Source organism: Argentina silus, assembly GCF_951799395.1.
Source record: "Argentina silus genome assembly, chromosome: 15".
NCBI lineage: Eukaryota > Metazoa > Chordata > Actinopteri > Argentiniformes > Argentinidae > Argentina > Argentina silus.
The window spans coordinates 1354700-1382097 of NC_139669.1; the positions used below are offsets into that span (position 1 = coordinate 1354700).

Below are 27398 nucleotides of genomic sequence, written 5' to 3' on the forward strand. Positions count from 1 at the left end.
CTCCTTATTTGCAGTGTGAAATTTGCATTGTCCATGGAGGCTGCCTCCCGTGTGTGATCATTACTTCTCCGCGCTGCCTTTCCCCAGCGTTCTCTGAGTCATTAGGGATGCGTTGTCTTGTTCACAGTCACCTCAATCTGAACGCTGTTATTAGAATGGCAGCAGACATCCCGAGGTGCACTCAGTGTCTGAACTGGTTACTGTGGAGAACCACTAGTGGAAAGGCCCTTGTAGGGAGGTGTGTTGTTGAGAGCCTCTGTGGCCACCACAGTCCTAGGTCCTAGATAAACAGGCCACATAAGGTGACTATTTCCTGTTTTGGTATGTAAAAAAACTCTCTCTCTCCTCCCCCTCCTCGTCCCTTGGCAAATCCACCCGGTTGAGCCTGTTGGAGGAGGAGGAGGAGGGTGGAGTGGGTGGAGGGGGTAGCCGGAGCGTGACAGGTTTGACAGCCACACTGAGGTGTGAACTCTGTCTCTCATGCATGAATGAGAGCATATCAGCTCTTTCCAAACAGGAAACCGCCAGTTATTAAGGCCCATAGACGACATTCCGTACATTTGCGGTAGAGACGCAGAATCTCTTCCTCGTTCAATCTTTAATGAGAAGCAAATGATTGCGTAAGCGTGTGCGTCCGTGTGTGTTATTATGTAGGCTGTGTTTTCCCACACACGCTGTAGCCTGTAATGAGAGTCCCAGGACTCTGAGCCGGGTGCTTTGATCCAACCTGTTCCCGGTTCACTCTGTGATGCCACGGTGTCCAGGTGTCCTTTGTTCACACGTACCTTGGCACTGGTCCATGGTCAGCTGTCGCTGGAGTCTGACGGCTCCGGTGAACACATGGCCTGGCCAGTGCATTGGATGTACAGATCCCCCTCGCTGGCTTGCCTTAATAATTCACAGCCTCAGTAATAGCTGCACTGCTTGTACTTCTGCCTGCCTAGAACAGCACATGTAGACTGGGGACATGGAGACTAAGGGGGTTGGGGCTTGGGTGGTGTGTTCTCTTCAGTTAAGCGTAGAGATGAGAGAGGGGGTATTAGCTCTTCATGCCCTGGTTTATCTGTTCTCTCCATAAGGGGGAGGGGGGAGGGGGAGGTAGTGACACAGCCCAGGCTCACTGTAGAGAATAGCCTTGAATAACTCCCACGCGGAGCAGCACTGTTCCAGCTAGTCCCCGGCAGGTTGGCCCTGGCTACAGTCCTGCAGTCAGGAAGGAAACAGAAAGGCCACTGAGGATATGGACCCAGTGCTCTCTGTGCTCTCTCTCTCTCTGCTCTCTCTGCTTTCTCTCTCTGTCCTCTCCCTCTGTTCTCTCTCTCTGCTTTCTCTCTCTGTCCTCTCCCTCTGTTCTCTCTCTCTGCTTTCTCTCTCTGTCCTCTCCCTCTGTTCTCTCTCTCTGCTTTCTCTCTCTGTCCTCTCCCTCTGTTCTCTCTCTCTGTTCTCTCTCTCTCTCTCTCTCTTTGCTCTCTCCCTCTGTGTCTCTCTCTCTCTCTCTCTCTCTCTCTCTCTCTCTCTCTGTGTCTCTCTCTGTGTCTCTCTCTGTGCTCCTGAGTTGAGGGACAGGCTATGGGGGAGAATGGACTCAGTCCTCCTCACTCTAGTCTGGTGTAGCCACACCTCCAAATCACGTTGTTCTCACGCCTGTTTTGGAGGTCTGGAGAATTTTAGATTGGCCTGGACGGAGCGCTGGGAGAATGTGCTCGCAATTTCATTGGATGTTACATCCCAAGAACCCTCCCCCACATGCCTGTGAACGATTGCTTGTTGTTATGTGCGTCGCCTTGACTCTTTTCCGACGAGGTACGACTATTTTGCAGAGAGAGTTGATGCTAGCTTGCAACATTGAAGAAAGCCTGGAGGAAAAACTGAATTCTGTTTTGCCAGAAGTGTGCACGATACACAAGATCTAGTCGATGAAGCCGTTGGGTATTTGATTAGTTTGACGTGTGGCGAGGCGTCACTCATTTCAAACAGGTTTCCACCCTTTTGTAACTACATTCTGCGTAGGATTTCACCAGGCTTTCCCAACTAGGGAAGCCTTGTCTCAATGAGGTTATCCACACTCCAACACACACCTGTGTTTCACCCTGCCTGCATTGTAAGGAAGAGGAATGTTAAGGGTAGCACACACTGACCTTGTGCAGGGGGGAGCAGGGGGAAGCAGGGGGAAGCACACATGCTGTCCCTGGCTGTTGACCCTGTCTCCGAGGTCTTCCCTAGCTCTGACGTGTGAGCAGAGTGTGTTCAAACCACTTGGTGTGCGAGGGGGTGCGCGTGTGTGTGGGCACTCTCCAGACCTCCTGTCCCTGCCTGCCATCTATATCTGCACCAGATAACTGGACCCATAAATCCTGCCATAGCTGAGCACTGCCCACTTCTCCTCCCCAGCAGCAGTTTTATAACTGGCTAATCATCTATGACTGTCCACCTTGGAGGGAAGGAATGAAACTCATTATAGGACTCCTGGACTCCGGCACCCTCCATTCTGGCCCGTTGACCCATGTCATACTTCCATTTGTCCCCCCATGAAACATTGGCTGGGGTTCAAAAGCTTGTCGCTGCGGCTGTCTTTGCAGAGAAGAAAGCCCTCTCCTAATTATTTTACTGCACCTCACTGAAATATAGGCTACATGTAGTTAGTAGAGTTTGTCCTTGATTAGAATGACACTTATAGGCCTCTATTAAGACTTGAAACACTGCTATCCCAAACAGTTTCCAACACTGAAAATAAAACACACATGAATCTGTGTAATCTGTTGTGTTGTAGAGTTGTGAGCAGTGTCATTGTATTTAGGTCCCTGTGCGTCTGATGGGGTTTAAAATGGGTGTTTATCCTTCATTTACAGTATGCACATTTTTGCGCGCGATGCGTATTTTCTCCACTGTACTTAATTTTCTGTTGGTTCATTGGATTATGAATACTAACTGCGTACCAGTAACCTCCTGGGATTGTGTATTGTAAGTGACTGACTAATGCCCTCGTCTCTGTTTCTCTCTCTCTCTCTCTCTCTCTGTAGTTTGGTGGAGATGAGAGGCGGGTCGACAGTAGGACCATCTACGTGGGCCACCGGCCGGGCCCCACCACCGAGGCTTTCATCCCCCCCAAGTTCTGCGACAACAGGATTGTGTCCTCCAAGGTGAGACGGGATCTTCTTCCTCTTCCGACACTACACACATACATTGCTGCTTGAAAGTATGTGAACCCCTTGTGCAATTCTAGATTTTTTTTTAGTTTTTACCTTGAAATCTTTATTTAATTCTGATAAATAGAGAGAAGAAACCTGGTCAGTTTTGTGTTACCCATACAGGTGATGTTACAGGTGATGTATGGGTAACACAAAATGCAGAGAGGGAAGGAGATCTCAGTGGAAGAGGGTAGTGAGAGCAGTCAGTCTGGGGAACGCTATAAAATCATCTCAACAAGATTTGAGCTCCATCAGTTCACTGTGAGGCAAATCATTTACAAATGGAGAGCATTTAACATGACAGCAACTCGGCCTGGAAGTGGACGCTCTTCCAAAATATCCCTAGGAGCCACAAGAAAAGTAATAAATCAGGTAAAAGCCAACCCAAACATAACATCGAGAGATTTGCAGACCTCCCTTGCTGCATCTCAGGTAACTGTGCATGCTTCAACAATAAGAAGAACACTGAATCAAAATGGCATTCATGGGAGGGTTGCTAGGAAGAAGCCTCTGCTGTCAAAAAAGAACCAAACTGCCCATCTTAACTTTGCCAGAGACCACCTTGATCAGCCTGAAGGTTTCTGGAAGTCCATTCTCTGGACAGATTGACTTTTTTGGTCACAATCAAAACCACTATGTTTGGCAAAAACCCAACGATGCCTACCACAAATGAAAATGGGTCTTCCAACAAGACAACGACCTAAAGCATTCAAGCAAATCTACCAAAGAATGGTTCAGGAGAAATAATATTTGTGTTTTGCATTGACCAAGTCAAAGTTCTGACCTAAATCCAATCGAGATGCTGTGGCAGGACCTGAAGCCGGCAGTTCATGTCAGACACCCCTAAAACCTCACTTAATTGGCTGAGTTCTGTAAGGAGGAGTGGGCAAAAATCCCTCAAAACGGATGTCAGAGACTGATTAGTGGCTATATGAGACGTTTACTCCAGTTATCGCTGCTAATGGAGGTGCCACAAGCTATTAACTGAAGAGGTTCACATATTTTTGCACACATGAAATCTGTGTTTTTGTTAAATAAACAGTGAAAATTTAATTTTAATATTTTATACAAAAATAATGATCATCCCTGTAGGTTCACAAACTTTCAAGCAGCACTGTACACCAGGGGAGGCTGGTGGATGTAGAAATTGGAGGACGGGCTTACTGTAATGCATGGAACAGAATGAGGAGTGCATTACAATGAGATGCCATCCCTCATTCTGTTCCGTGCATCTTGTCCTCCAATTTCTACCTCCACCAGCCTCCCCTGGTAGGGTCTTCAACATTTTCTATGTTTGTGCTGCCCACCACCTCAGTAAAACATGGATCATATCTCTGTGAATCTTCCCCCCTGCACACACTCCTTACCAGCCCTTCCTGCACAATCCTCTAACACAGCTCTCTAACTCTTGAATTTAAATGGCAGTCTTCTCCAGTCCCCCCCCACCCCCTCCTCCCTCTCTCTTTCCATCCATCCATCCTCCCGCTGCCTCCCCACATGCTTGTCTTCCCTCCCAATGGAAGGCCATTATTTGTCTGTCAGGAGAGCTGTGTCTGCCGGTGAAATACGTGGCTGCTATGAATGTACAGGCCCGGGTGGGAGTCCCCATGTTAGTGCTGGGGTGTGAACCTGAGGAAGGGGGCTGGCAGGGAGGGGCAGGTAGGAGGAGGGCTGAGGCGGGAGGGGGAGGTAGGAGGAGGGCTGAGGCGGGAGGGGCAGGTAGGAGGAGGGGGAGGTAGGAGAGAGAGTGTAGGATTTATGGTGCTGCAGAGGGTCCCACTGAGGATCGTCCAATCATTCCCTCTCCAGTGTAGCAGTGTAAACATTCTTTAATTACCCTCGCTGTGGTGTTTACACTTCTCCATGCGTCTGCCTTCCATCATCCTGCTCCTTTCTCTCCCTGCTCCTCCCAATCTCCTCTCCTCTCTTCACTGCACCATCTCTCACTCTCCACTCTCCCCCCACACCTCTCTCTCTCTCTCTCCCCCCTCCTCACCCTCCCCTACTTATTACTCTCCCTCTCTCACTTCTTTTCTCTCTTGCAAAATGAGATGAGCGTTTCTGCTACCGCTGCATTTCAGCACTCTTTCCATGCATGCAAGACATTTCTCCACCCCTCAACAACAGTGGTGCGTGTGGGGGGATGTGGGTGGGTGTATGTGTGGGTGGGTGGGTGTCTGTGGGGGTGGGTGTCTGTGGGTGTGTGTTTCACCCACATGTTGTTGTTGCTCTGGTGTAAGTTACCACTGGAGCGTTGCTGGGCTGTCTTCTGGGGTTTTGTTAGATAGCTGCTTGAGTATCAGCAGTCATGACCACTTAAAAAAGAAAGAAGAAGGATCTGCTGCCAACTTGATAAGGTAATGGGCTCTCCATTCAGGGCTAGCCCAATTAAGGAGATAAGTCGCTAATCCGAATCAATGGAATACCTGTAGGCCCTGAGGGCTACCTCCCTGGGTCACAGGCAGATCAGAGAGGCAGAGCGCTATTGAAGTCAGACCCCAGCTCCCAGCTCCCAGACCCCAGCCCCAGCCCCAGCCCCAGCCCTAGCCCTCTCCCCCAGCTCCCAGCCCCAGCCCCAGCCCCAGCCCTCTCCCCAGCCCCAGCCCTCTCCCCAGCCCCAGCCCTCTCCCCAGCCCCAGCCCTCTCCCCCAGCTCCCAGCCCCCAGCTCCCAGCCCCCAGCCCCCAGCCTCCAGCTCCCAGCCTCCAGCTCCCAGCTCCCAGCTCCCAGCTCAGGGAGAATAATACACACATGCAAGGAATTGAAAAATATTGAGTGCATCTTTTAATCCCTCTCCCTTTGCTTTGCTTTGCTCTTCTTCTCCATATCCTCTACTACCCTGAAAGGAGGTTGAAAAACTCTCAATGCCAAAAAATAACAAACTGGTTGGCAGTGGATTCTGTCTGTAAGTTGTGTTCTTCATTCTAATGTGATTTAATTGTCTCGCTCTGTTTGTTTCTTTCCTGTCTCCCCAGTACACAGTGTGGAACTTTCTGCCAAAGAATCTGTTTGAGCAGTTTAGAAGAATCGCCAATTTCTACTTCCTCATCATCTTTTTGGTGCAGGTGAGTGGTCTACGTTGGGGACTGTAAGTGTGTGTGGACCAGGTCTCTCTTAAGGGGAACATGAGACTAACCTCGATAAATAAAGGTTCAATGAGAAAGAGTGTGGAGGGTTAGATTGCTGGGTGGCTCTGTTGGTATGATGTGCGACTCTGTAGCAAAGTGTGAAACTGGGACATTGTGTGCGGTCAGGTCTTCATTTGTGTGTGTGTGTGGGCGTGTGTGAGAGTTGTGGTGTGGAACCGTGACTGCGTGTATGTGTGTCGGTGTGGTCAGATCTGTGAGTGTGGGTAAACCCCCTCCCTTCCTGAGTGGAAACTGTGAGTGGGCTTATAGAGAGATAGAGGGAGGGAGGGAGGGAGGGAGGGATGACTAAAAAGCACTGGGTGACATGTTTATCCCCCGGCTCAGTGCCCACGGCCGTGCTGCTTCTCTCCTCTCCTCTTCTCGCCTCTCCTCTCCTCCCCTCTCCTCTCCTCCCCTCCCCTCTCCTCTTCTCACCTCTCCTCTCCTCTCCTCTCCCCTCCCCTCCCCTCCCCTCTCCTCTTCTCGCCTCTCCCCTCTCCTCTCCTCTCCTCCCCTCCCCTCTCCCAACCCCTCTCATCTTCTCTCCTCTCCTCTCCTCTCCCCTCCCCTCTCCTCTCCCCCCCTCCTCTCCTCTCCTCCTCTATCAGCCCCGTTGATCTGCCCAGTGATGATAGAGTAGGGAACAGGAGAGCTGCATCTGCTCTCCCGAGGCTCTGACCCGGGAGATGGAAACAACACTCTCTCCAGCCCGTAACCCAAACTAACGAGCCAGACAAGTGTAAACAGGCAGGCCTCACAGCCTCACAGGGAGACGCCGTCTCAGATACATACCCGACCTCTCTGGGAGGAGGAGCCCACCGGCTGACTGTCCGCTTGGTATTTCCAGAGAGGCCACTGCTGTCCCCCTTCAGAACTGACTCCACATTTGTGCGGTTGCCTTGTACAGTAGATATGAAGTGGCCTTGAACTCCTCCTCAGCTGTCAGGGGGTGATCCCTGTCCCACCAGCCTCCCTTTTTAATGTGTTTTGTCTGACTTGTCTGTTTCTGCCAGTTCATTTGAATGTGTGTATGAGGAATATTGAGAGAGCAAGTGCAGACAAAATGTGCAAATAGTCTCTGGAAGTGTGTGTGGGGGGACGGGGGGTTGTTTGGAGTGTGTGTGTGTGCTCGTCAGTACGTGTGAAAGAGAGTGGGGGAGAGTGTGTGTGTGTGTGCGTGTGCGTCAGCAGTACATGAGTGTGTGTGTCCTGGGTTTGCTCACGGTGTTTACCCAGCCTGGCATGTGGCTGGCAACTCTCCACTAATCCAGCCTTTCTCTGGAGGGGCTCCTTATCCTAACTGTCCAGTTTTCCCCACGCAGCCCACTATTATATCACAGGGAGAGACACGGTCCGCACACACACACACACACACACACACACACACACAAACACACACGATCCGCACTCACATCACACGGCCAGAAATAAACCCTTTCAATTCCCCCCGAGGCTTCATGCAAATGCTCCATCAGAACCCAAACCCCCACACATCTCTCCCATCCTCTCCTCCTTCCCTCTCTACCTCTCCCTCTCTCTCTCCCTCCCCCCCCCCCCCCCCACCCCCTCTCTGCAGCGCTGCACCGCTGACGTCAGCAGCCAGGAAGCCCTCTGTACATCTGAGAGCCACAAATAGACCCTGACTGATAAAAAAACACCACTCTCCTATTAATAGCCTGCATGCCTTTGCCTGGTTCTGATCGAATGGGAGCGGATCAGAGGGGAGAGAAAGGGAGGCAGAAAGAAAGAGAGAGAGAGAGAGGGGGGGATGAGGATGAGAATGAGAAAGGGCCCCTGTGCCACCCTCGGACCTGAGGGACAGGCTGTCTGTCACTCACTCTGACATACTTCCCTGTTCAGATGTAGGGCTCTGCTCTGCACGTGCGGGAGCCACATATCCCACCAGCGGTGGCGGAGGTTGGCTGTTCTATTCGCTAAAGGACGGGCACACAATCCTACAGATTTGTATTTTTTTAAGGTTGGCTGTGGTGTGGTGCAGGACTGGTGCAGGATGTACTGTAGATCCAGGTTTGAGGAACGGACAAGGCATCGGTGTCTCGCGGTTGTGTCTGTGGCTGTGGGGCTGTAGTCGTATGATTAATGCAGGAGGTTTTAGTCTGCTGGAGTGTAGAAAATCGGAGAGAAGGTGAGGTGCAAAAAACGTAGAAAATAGAGCCTGTCCCCCTCTCTTCTCCTCTCCTCTGTAAGGCTAGGGTTAGGGTTATGGGGTGGTGCTCCGTGGGTGGTGCTCCGTGTATTTAGAGTGTATGGGTGGGGTCACACTTATGGGAGCTCCACCTCTGTAGCGTAATGCTAGGGTAGATGCCGGGAGCGTGTATGGGTGGAGGTGCTGCTCTGAGAATGGTCTGAGATTTAAGGTCTCTGTAGCCTCTCTGCAGTGTGGTCAGACTAAATCAGGCCTGGGCCCGGGCATCTGACTGTGTCACAGGACTCTCTCTCTCTCTCTCCCTCTCTCTGACTGTGTCTCTCTCTCTGACTGTGTCTCTCTCTCTCTCTCTCTCTCTCTCTCTCTCTCTCTCTGACTGTGTCTCTCTCTCCCTCCCTCCCTCCCTCCCTCCCTCCTCAGCACTTTCCTCCTCCTGCAGTCACTCTCCACCCTATCTTTAATTGTCCAGGCCGTCTCGGCAGCCTCACTACCTCCAGATGGACCCCCCCCCCCCCCCCCACTACCTCCAGATGGACCTGTATCAATTTATTAGATAGAGGACCCCTCCCCCCGATGTGCAGCACCGCCGTTCCTCCAACATCCATCACCTCGGGGGCCCCGGGGTGCCGGCCGAACTTTACCATCGTCAGAAGTCTCTTTCTGCTGAATAGACCTGCTCCCCTGGAGGGGGTCAGGGCTGGGCTGGGATAGGATTGGATTGGAGGGAGATATTCAATAAAAAAAAAGGGCCAGCGGAGGAGTCTTTAACACAGAGCTGAGCCCTGCCATCTGGGTGTACTGGTACTGTAACACGCCAGCATGATGAAGTGTTGAAGGAGCTGTTGGTTTAATTCCTGTCTCAGACCGACTCCTATTGGAGACAATGCGGAGGCCGATCCCCCTTATTCTGCATTCTTCCCGGAGGTTCGATGTGCACTAGTCCGTCTCTGCCTTCTTAATTGATTAATCTCCTAGTTAACTGTAATCACAGTAAAGCTCAGATGCTTAGCAGCATATAACGTGTGTGTGTGTGTGTGTGTGTGTGTGTGTGTGTGTGTGTGTGTGTGTGTGTGTGTTAGAGTGAGCCTGTGCTACAGAGGAAGCGGTGGCTTTCCCTCATTCTCAGTCTGAGCACAGGTGAGGAAAACACCAGAGACGGCTCACAACACGTCTGCTGCTCCTGCCTCAGCTGATGTCTATCTGACAGCGTGTTCAGCTGCTGGTTTGAATGCCAAAAAGCCACTCTACGTGAGTGTGTCCTCCTGAGCTTGTGTGTACGCTAGTGTGGATTAGTGTGTGTGTGTGTGTGTGTGTGTGCGTGTGTGTGTGTGTGTGCGTGTGTGTGTGCGTGTGTCTGTGTGTGTGTGTGTGTGTGTGTGTGAGTGTGTGTGTGTGCTGTAACATGCATTCCCTAAGTGGGAGCCCCACCATGCGTCTGAGTCTGTGCGTGCTGCAGGATCAGGAGAGAGAGGAGAGAGCGGGGGTAAATCCGCCTTGTGACAGCTTTAGAGGGTACACACACACACTCTCACACAATGGCTCTGTGTTTTGGGCTGTTCCTGCAGGTGGGGATTTTTTGGCTCCGAGCACAGGTCAGGTGGTGCTTCAGCCCTGAGCTGATTGTTTGGGATTACCTGGCCCCTGTGCAGGCACGCACTCTCAGGCTCATTAAGGCCTGGACCCCCCCCTCCCTCCCTCCCTCCCTCCTCCAGATTCCTCCACACTCACCATCACAGCCCCCGCAGTCAAGCACTGCTCTGCTCCACTCTCCTCTCTGCATTGCTGCCCAGCAGGAGAGGAGGGCCAGCTCTCATGCTTTGGCATAAACACGCCGGCCCTGTGTGCACCGTGGCGATTAAGCACTGTGTCTCTGGTCCACTTGATTAGATGTCCTGTGGTCCAAGCAGCTTGGGTCCTCCTTCTCCCGCCTCTGGACAAAATGGCTCCCCTGATTCTTTTTCTCTCTCTCTCTCTCTCTCTCTCTCTCTCTCTCTCTCTCTCGCTCTAGGAGGGGGAGATTTAGGCACTGTGAAACTGCCACACACACACATGCTACACCCTGTGGCCATGGGGTAAAGCCCCGCCTGCTGAATGTTTACCACACACACACGCACACACACACACACACACACACACACACACACACGCACGCACGCACACACACTCCCACACGCGCGCACACACACACACACACTCCCACCACACCATGTGCTCTAGGACTCTGTAGTAACTTGTCCGCTGTTGACTTCACTGAGTCTTTTCCCATGCTATTCTGGGTCTAGGAAATGGCCTTGGGAATGGCTCTTTCACTGCACTCACTGCTCCCCAAACAAAGTGGTTTACACAACTATGTTGTACTGTTATTAGGCCTAGGCCTGACCACAACATCAGCTTCAGGACAACTGTTGACCCTTTGAGCTACAGCTGAACTGTAGGATTGGTTACCTAGATGTAGATGTATGTCTGATGTGGTTGTTGTTCACCCACCATTGTCTTTTGTATCAGTCTGTGGGCTGGGATTCTTTGACAATGGCTTCTAATTGGATTGTATTTGTATATAAAGCAGTTATTTTAAAACTCCCATCTTCATTATTGCCTTTATGGTGAGCTAATGTAGTAGTGATCAGACACGCTATCAGAACTTGCTGCTTTTTCATGTCCCACGGGTGTCAACCGAATTGGGAAAAACTGCTTTTCCACTAATGTGCTCCTCAGACAAGGAATGATCGTCAGGGTAGACTGAGGTTGTAGCACTTGGTCTCTTACACTTGTTTAAAGTCTGTGTTTAGGGACCAGCTCACAGAGACGTGCTCTTGTTTTGATCATTTAGTATTTTATTGTGTCGTGTTGAATCATATTTGTATTGTAAGCAGGGTGTACCTGCAAAAGAGAACCCTGTTTCAGTGTGGATAAATAATGTTTAGAAATACAATTGCACCCAATAAAAAAGAAAGAAAGACAGCTAAATGACTGTAGTGTTTGTGGCTATGATATAATATTACAATATAATCTAATGTGACAATAACTGAAGTGTCTTCTGTCCTCCAGGTGATAGTGGACACCCCCACCAGCCCAGTCACTAGTGGCCTACCCTTGTTCTTCGTCATCACAGTAACCGCCATCAAACAGGTAAAAGACCAACGGCAGCAGTGAATGATACCATTCCTCCATCCCATGCATGATAATGAGCCCGTCCTCCGATTTCTACTTCCGCCAGCCTCCATTGATCCTCACATAACCGTACCATAGGGAATACACCACCTCACTCCTCTCTTCCAAAAGTCTATAATGAACTTCTTCAATTTATTTTTATATGACAACATGCTTTATTGGTTTTTCGTCTTTGCCAAAGTAATACTTTGCTTGGAAATGCATATTGCAAAGTTGTCTGGGAACGTGACCAAATGGTGAGAGAGAGAGAGTCTCTCATGTAGAAAGAAATGATCTGGAGAGCGTCTCTGTTCTGCTGCAGCCGTGTCCCAGCTTTAGATGTATTGTTTCAGGATTGGCTTTTCTGGTGGCCCGCTGCTAAGCGCTTTTGAAAATGCACAATAAAGGGTGGACTTCCTTCCAAAAATATATGGGACACACTGATAGGGCGGTTGTTTGAAGTGGGACGCCAGGGGAGCCTCTGTGTCATGGTGTGAGGTGAGCCGCACGGCCCTTCAGTTGCTCTCTAACAGAACCCTCGTCTCGCTCTGTTCCCCCCCCCCCTCCCTCCCTCCCTCCCTACTGACTCCCCCGTCCACCTACCACCCACCCCTCCCTCCCTCCCTCCCTCCCTTCCTCCCTCCCTACTGACTCCCCCGTCCACCTACCACCCACCCCTCCCTCCCTCTGCTATTGTTTGCATCACCATCTAACTTTCTCTGTCCTCCCTCTCCCTCTCCCTCTCCCTCTCTCTCTCTCTCTCTCTCTCTCTCTCTCTCTCTCTCTCTCCCTCTCCCTCTCCCTCTCCCTCTCCCTCTCCCTCTCCCTCTCCCTCTCCCTCTCCCTCTCCCTCTCCCTCTCCCTCTCTCTCCCTCTCTCTCTCTCTCTCTCTCTCTCTCTCTCTCTCCCTCTCCCTCTATCCTCTCTTACTCTACAACCCCACACTTTGGCTCAACCGTGTTTTGGCCCTTTCTTTGGGTCCCCTCTCGCTCCCTTTTACCCTCTACCCCTTCCCCATCCACCCCCCCCCTCCCCCCCCCATCTCCTCAGGGCTATGAGGACTGGCTACGGCACAAGGCAGACAACGAGGTGAATAAGTACCTGGTGACGGTGCTGGAGGACGGACGGAGAGCACGCAAGGAGAGTGAGAAGATCAAGGTACCTTTCAGCTGCTGCACCTCAGCCAAGTTCCCCTGAAATAAATGTCCCCTTAGGGATGCGGGGCCGGGGGAGAAGCTAGCTGGCAACTTGGCATGTTCTAGTGGTTCTGGAGGGGGAGGGGGAGGGGGAGGGGGAGAGAGTGTGTACGTGTGCTGCCGTTGTGTGTCTTACTGCGTATGGTAACCCTGCAGTAGTGGGTTCTGTGGAGGATGTGGATGTTGATGTGGCCTAGATGGGTGATACGATGGAGGATGTGGACACATCCTGTTTTGTGTTGCGGTTGCGGTCCAGGTGGGTGACGTGGTGGAGGTGCTGGAGGACGAGACCTTTCCCTGTGACCTGATCCTGCTGCAGTCCAGTCGCAACGACGACACCTGCTTCGTCACCACCGCCAGCCTGGACGGGGAGTCCAACCATAAGGTCCCGACGCTGCTCCGCTCCCCTCCGCTGCTCCGCAGTTGTACTGCATCACTTTCACCCCATGCCATCGCCTCCTTTCTCCTCCATCATCCTCTAGTCCCTCAGCGACTGTGTGTGTGTGTGTGTGTGTGTGTGTGTGTGTGTGTGTGTGTGTGTGTGTGTGTGCGTGTGTGTGTGTTTTGACAGAGAGAGTTTTGGCTGACCGAGAATAGTCAGCACTCACTCACTCTGCATCTCCGTCTCCTCAGACACACTACACGGTGCCAGACACAGGAAGGGACCTGGAGTCTCTCAGCGCCACCATCGAGTGCGAGCAGCCCCAGCCCGACCTCTACAAGTAGGTTCTCCTCACGTGTCCGGTTGAGATTTCCGACCTCCGCAGCATGTGCAGATGGGATTAGTTAGAGGTTAGGGTTTACTAAATCGCCAATTCAGAATGTCCCATTTTGTTTCAATGGCAACAGTGTCATTTGTGAAGTGGAGAGCTGTTGGCAGGACATTTGTAGAGTTATGCTAGCTCGCTGACATATTCTGACTGGTGTGGGTAAGCCTGATTGGCTGATGAAACTCCCCATGAAATGAAGGGAAAGTTCACACAGCCGGTCTTGGCCCGAGCTGCTCCGAGAAATCGGCCCTGTCATTTTATGCTACCATGCCCCGTCTTGAGAGCAAGGCTAGGGCTCCACCTGTAGTTAAGGAGTGGTAATTACAACAGAGCACACATCAGAATGATGTTTCAGATGTCCTAAGGAACTGAGGCGCCAGATGCTGCCTCAGTTCCTCAATAAGACAGACAGTGTTGTTGCCAGTGTGCTGCTGGAAGCCCACCAGTAATTATCTGGTCTCTTAATTGATGTGCTCCCAGAAAACTCTTAGTGGTCTCACAGTAAGCGTTTCTGACACTAAATCAGGAAACAAGTACTTGCTTAGACTGCTGTCTGTGTAAATACTGTATATTTTAAAATCTATATTTAGATTGTATTCTAATTTTAAATTAGGAGAGACTACTGTTCTGCCATTGTGAAGAATACTTATTCGGATTCATGTGGTTTTTAATGGCTTTTAGAAATCCATATATGTGATTGAGATCTGTTCGGAGGTACTAATCTAGTATGTGGCGGTCGTTGGGTTGTGTAGCCATGCTTACGTGGATGCATCTGTGTGTTGTGCAGGTTTGTGGGGCGCATGCACATCTACAGGAATGACCAGGAGCCCGCTGTGAGGTGAGTAAGCTCCTCCGACAAGCCCCCCCCCCCCCCTCCCTCCCTCACCTCAACTAAACTAAAAAAAGAAATAGAAGCACAGTCGCTTAAGCACTCTGTCTTTTCCCTTTGCATTACCATCAGATCATTATTTCATTGATCCATAACTCCAAACGAGCGTTAAAGTAAAACCGGCCTGGCACTGGTTCAGGTGGCGGTCTCTGGAAGCATTTGTCATCGACCGGTTTGTAATGGTCTTATAAAAGATGTCGCTGTGTCCTTCTCAAGAACATTGGAGGCCAGACTTTAACCCTGATTGCAGCCATCCATCGCCAATAGGCATTTTAGTGGGTGCCAGCATGGATGCCAGAATGCCGGACGGGAAATGCCGGGAATACGGGAGCAGGGCGGGAATGGCGTGGTGTGGTGTAGCAAGATGATTTGACTCTGGTTTGACTGGTTTATTCTGTGTGTGGTGTTCCCAGGTCTTTGGGTCCAGAAAACCTGCTCCTGAAGGGCGCTACTTTGAAGAATACCCAGAAGATCTACGGTGGGTTAAAAAGGACACTTTTTATTTTAGCAGTTGTGTGTTTTGAAGTGCTGCTTGGTATGTGTGCTATATGATGAGTCCTCCCTCCATGCCCTTCCCCTCCCCTCCAGGAGTGGCAGTATACTCAGGCATGGAGACCAAGATGGCTCTGAACTACCAGGGCAAGTCCCAGAAGCGCTCTGCAGTGGAGAAGTAAGCAGGGAGAATGAAAATAAGTGATGTATGTAAGAAGTTGTTACCCGTGCTGGGAGTAGTGCTGTCAGATGTTATATCGGGCTTCTTCTCTTTGTCTCAGGTCCATCAATGCCTTCCTGTTGGTGTACCTGTCCATCCTGGTGAGCAAGGCCCTGGTGTGCACCACGCTGAAGTACGTGTGGCAGAGCAGGCCAGGCCAGGACGAGCCCTGGTACAACCAGAAGACCCAGAAGGAGAAGGACACCTACCTGGTGAGAGGGGCTACACTCTAGTCACCATAGCACATACCAGGCACCAGCAGACACCAGATGAGCACCGTGTCATTCCCCGTTGGGCACAGTTTAGTGACCCAACAGTGAGAGACTAATACATATGTGTGTGACTTATGTCTCAGCTCTGATCCTCATTTCTGCTTCAACCATGGATCTCCTGTTTTCCCTCCTACTGTGTGTCCCAGTACCTGAAGATGTTTACAGACTTCCTGTCCTTCATGGTGCTCTTCAACTTCATCATCCCCGTGTCCATGTACGTGACGGTGGAGATGCAGAAGTTCCTGGGCTCCTTCTTCATCGCCTGGGACAGAGACTTCTATGACCCCGAGATCCAGGAGGGGGCGCTGGTCAACACATCTGACCTCAATGAGGAGCTGGGCCAGGTGAGGGGGTTCTTGAGTGTACTATCTGACACTGTTCACACTTTGACCCAGTTTCAATGCTTTAAACAGTCCTTCCCTCCTATCTCCCTTTGGAGTAACCACTGATTAGACATGACTTGGATCTGTGAAAGGTATCCGTGAGATCCTTACTTTTACCTATCTAATCGTGTTAGATCAGTGAATACTTCACGGTAGGGTAGAACGATGTGTTTAAAGCAGGGCTCTGGGTTTGTTTGTGATGTGAGTGGTGGCCTTGCCATTAATGGACGGTATGACCTTACCACAAATTAACTAAATGGCTGTGAGTTCACAATCTCAAGTGGTCTTAATTGGATTTCATTGGCTGTGCCTCCCTGACATCTCCTGTTTTTACTGTGCCTACCATTCAAACAGTGCTGTCATAGATCAGTCACGGATGGTTTGCCAGGTGATTACTTAAATTAAAGACGATGGTTCGTTAAACTGATTTATGCAGTTTAATTCTGTCACGGATTAATCGCCCTGTCTTATTGTTCGCGCCTGTTAATTGCGCGAGTGTTTTTTTATGGCCTTGGAAGAGTGTCTGACGCTGCAGTTTCACCTCACTGCCTGCAGGTGGAGTACGTCTTCACGGACAAGACGGGCACACTCACCCAAAACAACATGGAGTTTATCGAGTGCTGCATCGACGGCTTCCAGTACAAGTACAGTGACTCAGGGACGGAGCAGGGCGGCTTCTGTGTCACAGATGGGCCTGTGAGCAAGCTGCAGCTGAAGGCTGGCAGGGTGGGTGTCTCTCTGTCCGTCCCTCTGTCTGCCTGTCCTCACAGCACCATATGGGCATCAGATGTCCAAGGTCTCTGGCAGCCCCTCCGAGGGTCACACGCTCTCTTCTCCCTGACATGTCGACAGGCTCTGAGCATGAGCACTCTGTGTGGCATGATGATGCTACACACAGGCTGTATTACTTCAACAGTATATCCCAGCCGGACACAATGTTTATTTGGCCAACAGTTTTACTGTCATGCCAGTCTGGCTGTGCTGTGTGTGATTTCTCAGCACCAACTTTTGGCTGTACGTAATTGTGTGTTATTACTGCCTTGTTTATAAAGTAACATGTTGTATGTGTGGGTCCTCAGGAGAAGGAGGAGCTGTTCATGCGGGCTCTGTGCCTGTGCCACACGGTGCAGATCAAAGAGCCGACAGGACAGGACGGGGTCGTGGACGTGGACGGGGTCGGGGTCAGGGACGGGGTCAGGGACAGGGTCGCGGACGGGGTCGGGGACCAGGTGGAAGGGCTGAGCCTGGATGGAGAGGGGGTCCACCCAGAGGAACAGAGGGGCTTCATCGCCTCTTCTCCTGACGAGGTGGCGCTGGTGAAAGGGGCCATGAAGTAAGAGACAGAGCCCGTTCAATAACGAATCAGACATCCAGTCAATCTGTCACTTAACCCCAATCAATCAAATTCATTTTGTCTCAGTCTGAAATGTAATGTGAAATCAACGCTCCTCATTTTCCTGTCTCTTTGTCGCCACCTGCAGGTATGGTTTCACATTCCTGGGTATGGAGAGCAAGAACATGAGGATCAGGAACAGGAACAATGTTGAAGAAGTGTGAGTCAACACGTAGAGAGTGTTTGGTTAATGAACGATAGCATTTCCCTCACCGCCCCTGTTCCAAGGCATTGGCTGGTTTAAGGTAACGCCCCTGACCTCTCCTTGCAGATACGAGCTGCTTCACGTGTTGAACTTTGACCCTGTGAGAAGGCGCATGAGTGTAATAGTCAGATCTGCATCAGGTGAGCCTGTGTATACAGTGCATTGAACTGCTTTGACCCCTGTCCTGTGATGATCCCTGGCCCTGACGTGCGTGGGTGTGGGTGTGTGTGTTTGTGTGTGTGTGTGTGTGTGTGTACGTTCCGTACGTTCCATCAGGTGAGCCTGTGTATACAGTGCATTGAACTGCTTTGACCCCTGTCCTGTGATGATCCCTGGCCCTGACGTGCGTGGGTGTGTGTGTGTGTGTGTGTGTGTGTGTACGTTCCGTGCTTAGGGGACACATTGCTCTTCTGTAAGGGGGCCGACTCCTCCATCTTCCCCCGCGTCAGGCTGGAGGAGGTGGAAAGGATACGTGTGCATGTGGAGCGCAACGCCACGGTGGGTCACAGTCCCACCTGCTTCACTAACATGACCTTTTAATACCATATGTTTTGTTCCTGGAAATGCTATTGTCTGGGCTCTCATAGGGAGGCTTCTGTTTCTCTTCTGGTGTGTGTACGAGGTCGTCTGTTTGACATCGTACGTGTTCTTGTTTGGTAATGTGCGCTATTGTGTCTGTCTGTGTCTGTGGCGTCTCCAGGAGGGCTACAGGACGCTGTGTGTGGCCTACAAGCAGCTGAATGCAGATGAGTACGCCCAGGTGGACGCGGGCCTGAGGGAAGCCAGGCTGGCCCTGCAGGACAGAGAGGAGAAGCTGTTGGCTGTTTACAACCAGGTGGAGACGGGCATGAGTCTGATAGGAGCTACCGCTGTGGAGGACAGGTGTGTGTACACTACTGACCTCAGGGCTGACAGGCTTAACACACACACACACACACACACACACATACTCACGTGCGGCCTCTCAGCCTGCTTGATTTTATACTCTCTCACGCAGCCCTTCTGTATGTTCTTTCCACCCCCCTCCCCCGGTGTCCCTCAGGCTACAGGAGGAGGCAGCAGAGACCATGGAGGCCCTGCAGGGGGCAGGCATGAAGGTGTGGGTGCTGACGGGAGATAAGATGGAGACAGCCAAGTCCACCTGCTACGCCTGCAGGCTCTTCCAGAGGGGCACGGAGTTGCTGGAGCTGACGGTGCGCACCCTGGAGGACGGAGTGAGGAAGCGCGAGGAGCGCCTGCATGAGCTGCTGCTGGACTACCACAAGAGGGCAGTGCAGGATGCCCCTCCGGTCAAGGCTGGGGTCACCAGGTCAGTTCTGACTGCAGGGTGGGCTGTTGTTCTGGGGGAGAGGGATCATTCTTGTTATGGTAACATTGCTATGCTTTCATTTCGTTACGATGGGCAGTGAAATGTGAATTATGAAACATATTCAAAACACATAACATGGTCTGGCAGCACAGCTTTGGTTGCAGTTAGCTTGAATATGCCTTATTAAACCCCACCTGTGCTATCTCTCTCTGTGTCTCCTCCAGGAGCTGGTCCACAGCTAACCAAGACTATGGGTTCATCATAGACGGAGCCACGCTGTCCCTAGTGCTCAACTCCTCTCCAGAGTCCAACTCCAGCCGCTACAAGAGCCTGTTCTTGCAGATCTGTCAGCACTGCACCGCCGTCCTCTGCTGCCGCATGGCGCCCCTGCAGAAGGCCCAGGTCAGTACTCTGCTGCCGCATGGCGCCCCTTCAGAAGGCCCAGGTCAGTGCCGTCTGTCTGGGACGCCTCCTGATGCTTATTGAAGGGGTGGATTAGCTAGCTTCATATCATAGGGTTAGGTGAAAAACCTTTGCAGTTTTGTAGGTCGGACATGAAAGGATTCATATCAAAGCAGGGTAACGTGGGGATCTGGCTCTAACGCTGCGTCTCACTTCCTCTTTTAGATCGTGAAGATGGTGAAGAACTCCAAAGGAACCCCCATCACCCTGTCCATCGGAGACGGAGCGAACGACGTCAGTATGATCCTGGAGGCACATGTTGGCATCGGTAAGACCTCGTGTGCCCACAGTCACCGCAGCGCGGTTTCAGCGCAGCGTCTCACATCACAACCGTAATATTCCAACGTTCGCTTCGAGAGTGTGGTTGTTTTGTCTGCTTGGTCCCAGGTATTAAGGGGAAGGAGGGCCGGCAGGCGGTGAGAAACAGCGACTACGCCATCCCCAAGCTCAAGCACCTGAAGAAGCTCTTACTGGGACATGGGCACCTCTACTATGTCCGCATCGCCCACCTGGTGCAATACTTCTTCTACAAGGTAGGGGGCAGACTAGGAAATAAGCTCAACTATCCTAACCCTAACCCCACAAGATGAGTAAAACAACCTTCAGTGGTGAATTTAGGATTGCGAGTCACTTTTGGTCAAGGTCTTATCGTTGCTTGGAGCTACAGTAAGCCTGTGTTGTTCCCAAACAAATAACACTTGATGTGTGCATTATGTCATGCGGGTAGTAGTGTGTGAGTGAGATGTTCTGCACATCCCCTGATATTGATCAAAGGTACACTGCCAAGTCTCATGCTGTATGATGATGACACACTCCCAAAGCACTGAATCACCTAAGCATGTGAAGACCAACCGTTTATTTGTTTATGACTAACACCAAGCTGTTTCTCTCTCTCTCTCTCTCTCTCTCTCTCTCTCTCTCTCTCTCTCTCTCGCTCACAGAACCTTTGCTTCATCTTACCTCAGTTCTTGTACCAGTTTTTCTGTGGCTATTCGCAGCAAGTGAGTATGTCCCCAGGCTGCCTGGGCCCCTCTGAGGTTCAAAGATGCTCTGAACATGAAACAGCAGAGTGTCGTCCTGAGCCACAGCCCCTCCTCCTCCTCCTCCTCCTCCTCCAGATCTGTCCATGCTCTTCCCCTCCGACTGTCCCTCCTTCTCTCCTCTCCTCCAGGAGTGGCTGCAGTCTGATATATATATGATTTACAGAACACAGCACTGAAACACAGATACATTACACACGTGTCGTCCTTTTGCTACCCTGAGACAGTCTTTGTACATACATTATTCATTCATTTGGCACACATTTCGCTCCCGCAGGACAAGGCATGTTTCACATTTGTTGTAAACACAACGGACTAGTAAGAACACAGTGTAAAAGGACTAGTAAGAACACAGTGTAGAAGGACTAGTAGGAACACAGTGTAGAAGGACCAGTAGGAACACAGTGTAGAAGGACCAGTAGGAACACAGTGTAGAAGGACCAGTAGGAACACAGTGTGGAAGGACCAGTAGGGACACAGTGTAGAAGGACCAGTAGGGACACAGTGTAGAAGGACCAGTAGGAACACAGTGTAGAAGCCCCTCCAGCCCATACAGACCTCCTCTCTCAGGCCCGTCTGTGTACGTGTATATATATCAAAGGATGTGTCACCTGCATGTGGCCACACAGCAATAGACTGGAGGCTACACTCAGTCTTCCACCACAGAGCCCTTTTGCTGTGTGTGTGTGTACGTGTGTGTGTGTGTGTGTGTGTGTACGTGTGTGTCCGTGTGTGCGTGTGTGTGTGCGTGTGTGTACGTGTGTGTGTGTGTGTGTGCGTGTGCGTGTGTGCATGTGTGTGTCCGTGTGTGTGTGCGAGCTGTCCTCCTCTCCGTGATATTAACCCCTGGGTGCTCCCTCCCTCCTCCTCCCTCCCTCCTCCCCTCCCTCCCTCCCTCCCGGCCTCCCCAGCCCCTGTACGATGCAGCCTATCTGACGATGTACAACATCTGCTTCACCTCTATGCCCATCCTGGCCTACAGCCTCTTGGAGCAGCACATAGACATTGAGATCCTGCTGGACAGTGCCACCCTCTACAGGTACGAGGGGGGAGGGGATTAAGTGATTTCAATTGCATTGAATTATAGCGATTTGATTTCTTTGTTTCAACGTGTTGGATATTCACCGTCTCCACCCCTCCCGTGCCTCTCATCTAGGGATATAGCAAAGAACGCCATGTTGCGTTGGGGCCCCTTCCTGTACTGGACCTTACTGGGGGTGTACCAAGGCTTCCTCTTCTTCTTTGGTGCTCGGTATCTGTTCAGTAACCCCGCCCTGCAGGACAACGGCCAGGTCAGTCTGTCCTCACTCCCCTCTCCTGTTAAATGACGGTACAGACATGGGAGCGCTGGGAATAAACTGGGTCGTATCCTTGTTTCATTCCAGGTGTTTGGAAATTGGTCGTATGGAACAATCGTTTTCACCGTCCTCGTCTTCACCGTCACACTAAAGGTAAAGCAAATGAATACGCTGTTCACCGTTGAGCCTGTGTGATGACTGTGAGACCCCCATCTTTTCGTGTGTGTATTTGGCGACTGAACCCAAAGACTTCTCTCTCTTCTCTTCATCCTAGTTGGCCCTGGACACGCGCCACTGGACGTGGATCAACCACTTTGTGATCTGGGGCTCCCTGGCCTTCTACGTGTTCTTCAGCTTCTTCTGGGGTGGAATCATATGGTGAGGAGTCAGGACAGGAACTCTCATACAACTACTACACCCAATAACTGTGTGTGTGTGTGTGTGTGTGTGTGTGTGTGTGTGTGTGTGTGTGTGTGTGTGTGTGTGCGTGTGCCTGCCTGCGTGCATGCCTGTTGTTTTTGTTCTTTTGTCCTGGTGTGTTTGATCTTCTCCACAATGACCCGTGCAACCCTCTCCATTGTTGCCCTCCCGCAGGCCCTTCCTGAGGCAGCAGAGACTGTACTTTGTGTTTGCTAACATGCTGAGTTCCGTGTCGGCCTGGCTGGTCATCATCCTGCTGATCCTGCTTAGTCTGCTGCCAGACATCCTGCTGGTGGTCCTCCGCAAACCCAGGGGTCCCCACGCACGACAGGTACTGTACTGTACTGCTCAAAACACACACACACACACAGACACACACACAGACCACACACACACACACACAGACCACACAGACACACACACAGACCACTCACACACACACACAGACCACTCACACAGACCACACACAGACACACACACAGACCACTCACACACACACACACCGACCACTCTCACACACACACAGACACACACACAGTTTATTCTATTGTTCATTTTTCCCCCTGGACCATATCACTGACATTACCTCATGCTTTTCATGTTTCAAAAACAATTTCAGCTCAAAACTCAGATTTATCATGTTTGCTGTTTCCGAACAGTTCTATGTATTGCTGATATGATTAACTCTTGCTGCCAAAACAGGAGAGCCCTTTGTGGGTCAGTGAACAGGAGGTTCACAGATATCACTGTCTGTTTGTGCATCTGTCTTTCTTCCATCCAGTAATTGACATTTTGTCCTTGCATGTCGACATTTGTGTTCCTAAGAAGATTTGGTCGTGGTTGATGAAGCCTGTCGCCATAATCAGACATTAAAGGGCTCTGTAACGGCCTGATTAGACTTGTTGATATGGCTGAAGATCAGAGGAATAATTTAATTTGCCCCCCAGACTCCCTCCAGAGGCCAACCTTCCCAAACATAGTTTCTCTTTCAATTAGCCCCCCATGAGGCAAATCACTTTAGTGCGTTTGTGCATAATTTGGCTATTAATTTCAAGGAGTTAGTCACTGCTTGAGTTTTCAACAACAGAAAGAGTCTCTGTTTTCTGTTAATGGTGAATACAGCTTAACCTTTACACCATATCACTTACACCTGACCGGCGTCCTGTTGTAGTCTAGCTATTTGTGTTTTATAACTGAACTGTAAAATATAATTTATTTGGTTATTTGTTCTCGGAAAGAGGTACTTTTTGTTCTTTTGATGTTCTGTTAAGACATATTTTTGGATAAGAAATTGCATTAGTGTGTTGGTACAGACCGACAGAGTTTCTGATATTCTAAAATGATCCATAAATAGTTCTAGCCTAACCTAATACTGTGAAGAGAAATAAAGATATTTCTTTATTGTCTGATTTTAATACCAATATTGTCTGATTTCCAATAGAGATAAGAGAAGTACATTTATTCCCTTGTTAACGTCAGTCAGCCATGGACATGACACAGCGGACTCTACATCATAGTGGTCCCACTGTCCTGTACAGCTAGTTACACAAGTTAACATTAAGTTACATCTGACTCCAAAAGCAGCTCAACAGATGCATCCCTGTTCCCTCCTTATATACCATCCCATCAACAAGCAATAAAACATCAGAGACCAGTGTCAAATGGGAGAAGCCTTTTGGCGAACCATACAATTCAATGGCATGGGATTAATTATTGGGTCAAGTGTTATGAACAGGCAGGCCGGCAGATCCACAGACAAACTAAAACCGGACCGCCTGGTCTCCCGTCTCCAGTAAGTCTCCAACGGCACCAATTCAGAGAGCTGTCAGTAAATGTCAGACCCACCCCTCTAAACCCCATCCTCACTAAACCGCTACCTTTTCACCTCATCTCTTCTGCATTCTCACTTCCACCCTGCTCTCTGTCTCACTCTCTCCTGGTTCTCTCTGTCTCACTCTCCCCTGGTTCTGTCTGTCTCACTCTCTCCTGGTTCTCTGTCTCACTCTCTCCTGGTTCTCTGTCTCACTCTCTCCTGGTTCTCTCTGTCTCACTCTCTCCTGGTTCTCTGTCTCACTCTCTCCTGGTTCTCTGTCTCACTCTCTCCTGGTTCTCTCTGTCTCACTCTCTCCTGGTTCTCTGTCTCACTCTCTCCTGCTTCTCTCTGTCTCACTCTCTCCTGGTTCTCTCTGTCTCACTCTCTCCTGGTTCTCTCTGTCTCACTCTCTCCTGGTTCTCTCTGTCTCACTCTCTCCTGGTTCTCTCTGTCTCACTCTCTCCTGGTTCTGTCTGTCTCACTCTCTCCTGGTTCTCTCTGTCTCACTCTCTCCTGGTTCTCTGTCTCACTCTCTCTTGGTTCTCTCTGTCTCACTCTCTCCTGGTTCTCTGTCTCACTCTCTCCTGGTTCTCTCTGTCTCACTCTCTCCTGGTTCTGTCTGTCTCACTCTCCCCTGGTTCTGTCTGTCTCACTCTCTCCTGGTTCTCTCTGTCTCACTCTCTCCTGGTTCTCTCTGTCTCACTCTCTCCTGCTTCTCTCTGTCTCACTCTCTCCTGGTTCTGTCTGTCTCACTCTCTCCTGGTTCTGTCTGTCTCACCCTCTTATGGCTTCTCTCTTGTCTCTGCCTGCTTTGCTGCAGGTCAAGCACCGCCTTCCTTCCTCGGGGACGTCCACTATCTTCATGCTGTCGCAGACCGCCAGCACTCACAGCTTCTCCTGGAGTGACTGAGGTCTCTCTCTCTGCCTGCTCTGGCCTCTGGCCTTCTACTCCTCCTGACCTGACCTCTCTTATTGGGTCGATTGTTTGTTTCCTACCTGTCCTGCTTATCCCCTGCCCTGTCCCACCTCTCCTACCTAACTCCCTATCCCCCTTAATGGGACTCCAATAGCAATCCCCCACCTCCCTATTATATAAGGTTAAAGGCCTGAATTTCAATCAGCTCAGACCCACAGTTTAAGAGGTTCCATGTTCAGCTTATAGTGAGCTTAAAATGATGCTATCTTTGAGGTCTTCCTCTTGCCCCTGTCCAGACTGGATGGTATTTGTGTGATGTCAAGGTTATTTGAGGATGCTTGTGTAAATGGCTCCCAGTTCCTCTCAGTGACTGACTGCCCCCAGCAGTGTGGTTCCTGTGAACCTGGTTTCCTGCTGTATGTCAAGAGTCAGTGTGTCCTAGCTGCCTGTGCTGCTCCTGTGCCTGCTGTCTCTGCATGCCTGGTCAGGTGAATGCAGCACGCAAACACCTGCATGTGTGCCCAGACTCCAGCCGACCCCCCCACCCTCCTGGATCCCACCACAACCACGGTGTGGACCCACCACCGAGATGTTTATTTGTGTGTGTGTGTGCGTGCGCTAATGTGTTTGTTAGTCTTTTCAGCTTTGTGTTGCCATTGATAGAACAAACACTTACTACCGCCGACCTGGCTGGAACTATTGGAACTCAACTGGAGCCTGAACTTATTGGCTGGATCAGAATGTATTTGTATGCGTGTCTGCATACAATGAGCTCAACTGTCCATCTGGTGTCAGTGTGTGTGTGTGTGTGTGTGTGTGTGTGTGTGTGTGTGTCAGCAAAGAGGTGTCATTAGTGTCTCTTGCCTCACCCTTCCAGAAGAAGCCGGTTCACTCGAGTGTGGGGAGCACCCAGTCTCCCCGGTCTTCAGCCAGGCCCCTGCTCATGAGAACCTTTTCAGACGAGTCCAATTCTATCATATGAACAGGTACCAGCCCCACCTCCGCCCCTAGAGGCCAGTTAAGCCAATCAAAGACCCCCAAAACAAACCCCTTCAGCAGCCTACTGTACATCCGCAGAGATCCCTATCCCCCTCCTAAATGTACTGTAACAATAATCCAGTTTTCAACTCCAAATCCTGACTCCAGTGGCGTTAGGATACAGTAAGGTGTTCATTCTAGATCCTCCCGGTTCAGCCGTCTGTCAGCTGCACTACTAATAACCCAGACCTGCAGCAGGCTCTCCCCCTCTTGTGTAATCAGCTCTTATTGGTTGGCTGAAAAGATGCTTTGTCATAACGACTGCCTCATAATATTGCCCCCATTTTAAGTTGAAGGCCTAAAAAATGGCCTTCAACTTGCTAATGTCACATTTTTAAGCGTCATCCCAATGGCCATAAACAAGGTCATGTTTGGTGTTAGCGGTGGGATCCTGGGCTCAAGCCAGAGAAATTACGAACTGTCCTTTCAGCCTCCCTCTAGAAGCCCAGCTTATTGTGTCCTTGCATGTGCTCTGTTTTATTTGATGTCGTCTTTCTTGACAATTTGAGTCGACCCCATGTTGGAGCGGGGATTCGTCTGCGTCATCAGGTTGTGTGTACAGTATGTGTGAAGGCCTCTACATGCTTCTGTGACGAACGAAGTTCTGACAGACGTCATCGGCTACTCTCTCCTCAAATCTCCTCATTTCACCGTCTTGAATTGAACAAACGATGATTTCAATCTTCAATGATGCTAGCAAGGTACCGATAGCTAGTAGGTCGATGAACTATGAACTTTACCTCCATTTACTAACCAGCCAATCAATGATGTGCAACATCAACGCGGCCGGTCGCGCATCGAGAAGTCGAGCCCATAACCCTACCCCTAACCCCTGACCCCTGACCCCTGTGCAACCAGACCTTCGCGAACCTACGCAGACCCCTGGTTTGCGTTGATGTCGATGAAGCATGAATCGGCCTTGAGTGTGTGTGTCAGTGGGTCTGTCTGGTTGTCTGTCAGTTCCTCAAACGTAACTGAAATTGCAGAACTTGTAGTCTGCCTTTTCTCATGTGTTGTTGTCGTTTATGTGGTGGTTGTGGTCGTGGTTGTTCTTTTCGACTCCGGTGCATGTTCAAGACTGTGTTATTGGTGTCTTGTGTTTTTCATTTGCAAGTAATGCATTATAACAGTGTGGAGCTTAGCTCACTGCATGCTGGATCTTTATGCTGCTGCCTGCCTGTTACTACTGAAGGTCCAAATGACTGTAGCTTTGCTCGATCTGGGGGAATGTGGTTGGGTGGAAAACTCCACTTACTCTGTGGGAAAAGCCAGGCATGGGTTAACACCACCTTATGAAGTTCCAGCGTTGTTTAACCTGCTTCTCTGTTCTTCCCAGCCGTCGGAGGAATCCCTCCTAGGACCATCCAGGTAAAGCATAGAGGGGCTAATCTCTGTCTCCGATGCCTCTGGCAGCTCAATTAGGATTTTGCTACTATAGATCGTGATGATCATAAGCATATGAAATCAGAGCGGTAGATACTCCATACTGTGTGGTGATTTCAACTGATCTGTGTTATCAAGGGAGGTGTGTCCGATTGGTTTTTATGTTGGGGTATGTGGCCAATCACACTTGATTTGGGGAATTGGAGTCGTTTCTTGGTGTCATGGTGATGGTGATGATGATGATGATGCGCCATCTTGCCTTCCTCC

At 50.5% G+C, this 27398-nt stretch overlaps 1 protein-coding gene across 4 annotated transcripts in view; it reads left to right on the plus strand.

Moving 5' to 3' along the window:
* The window catches only part of atp11c (ATPase phospholipid transporting 11C (ATP11C blood group)), a 39300-nt gene that overhangs the window by 11140 nt on the left and 762 nt on the right, over positions 1 to 27398 (plus strand). Inside the window, exons 2-30 of one of the 4 annotated variants that reach the window (XM_083686735.1) lie at positions 3021 to 3140; positions 6163 to 6252; positions 11531 to 11611; positions 12683 to 12790; positions 13085 to 13213; positions 13462 to 13550; positions 14386 to 14436; positions 14901 to 14965; positions 15076 to 15157; positions 15261 to 15411; positions 15618 to 15815; positions 16410 to 16580; positions 16934 to 17187; positions 17336 to 17407; positions 17519 to 17592; positions 17847 to 17950; positions 18153 to 18334; positions 18495 to 18761; positions 18986 to 19163; positions 19389 to 19491; positions 19611 to 19756; positions 20165 to 20224; positions 21175 to 21302; positions 21420 to 21555; positions 21649 to 21714; positions 21836 to 21939; positions 22156 to 22312; positions 25588 to 25696; positions 27085 to 27116. In XM_083686735.1, the coding sequence (XP_083542861.1) occupies positions 3021 to 3140; positions 6163 to 6252; positions 11531 to 11611; positions 12683 to 12790; positions 13085 to 13213; positions 13462 to 13550; positions 14386 to 14436; positions 14901 to 14965; positions 15076 to 15157; positions 15261 to 15411; positions 15618 to 15815; positions 16410 to 16580; positions 16934 to 17187; positions 17336 to 17407; positions 17519 to 17592; positions 17847 to 17950; positions 18153 to 18334; positions 18495 to 18761; positions 18986 to 19163; positions 19389 to 19491; positions 19611 to 19756; positions 20165 to 20224; positions 21175 to 21302; positions 21420 to 21555; positions 21649 to 21714; positions 21836 to 21939; positions 22156 to 22312; positions 25588 to 25692 (3471 nt within the window). In that variant the 3' untranslated portion in view covers positions 25693 to 25696; positions 27085 to 27116. The remainder of the gene's footprint in view (positions 1 to 3020; positions 3141 to 6162; positions 6253 to 11530; positions 11612 to 12682; positions 12791 to 13084; positions 13214 to 13461; positions 13551 to 14385; positions 14437 to 14900; positions 14966 to 15075; positions 15158 to 15260; positions 15412 to 15617; positions 15816 to 16409; positions 16581 to 16933; positions 17188 to 17335; positions 17408 to 17518; positions 17593 to 17846; positions 17951 to 18152; positions 18335 to 18494; positions 18762 to 18985; positions 19164 to 19388; positions 19492 to 19610; positions 19757 to 20164; positions 20225 to 21174; positions 21303 to 21419; positions 21556 to 21648; positions 21715 to 21835; positions 21940 to 22155; positions 22313 to 25587; positions 25697 to 27084; positions 27117 to 27398) is intronic. The other 3 variants (XM_083686737.1, XM_083686736.1, XM_083686738.1) reach the window with 3 other exon arrangements.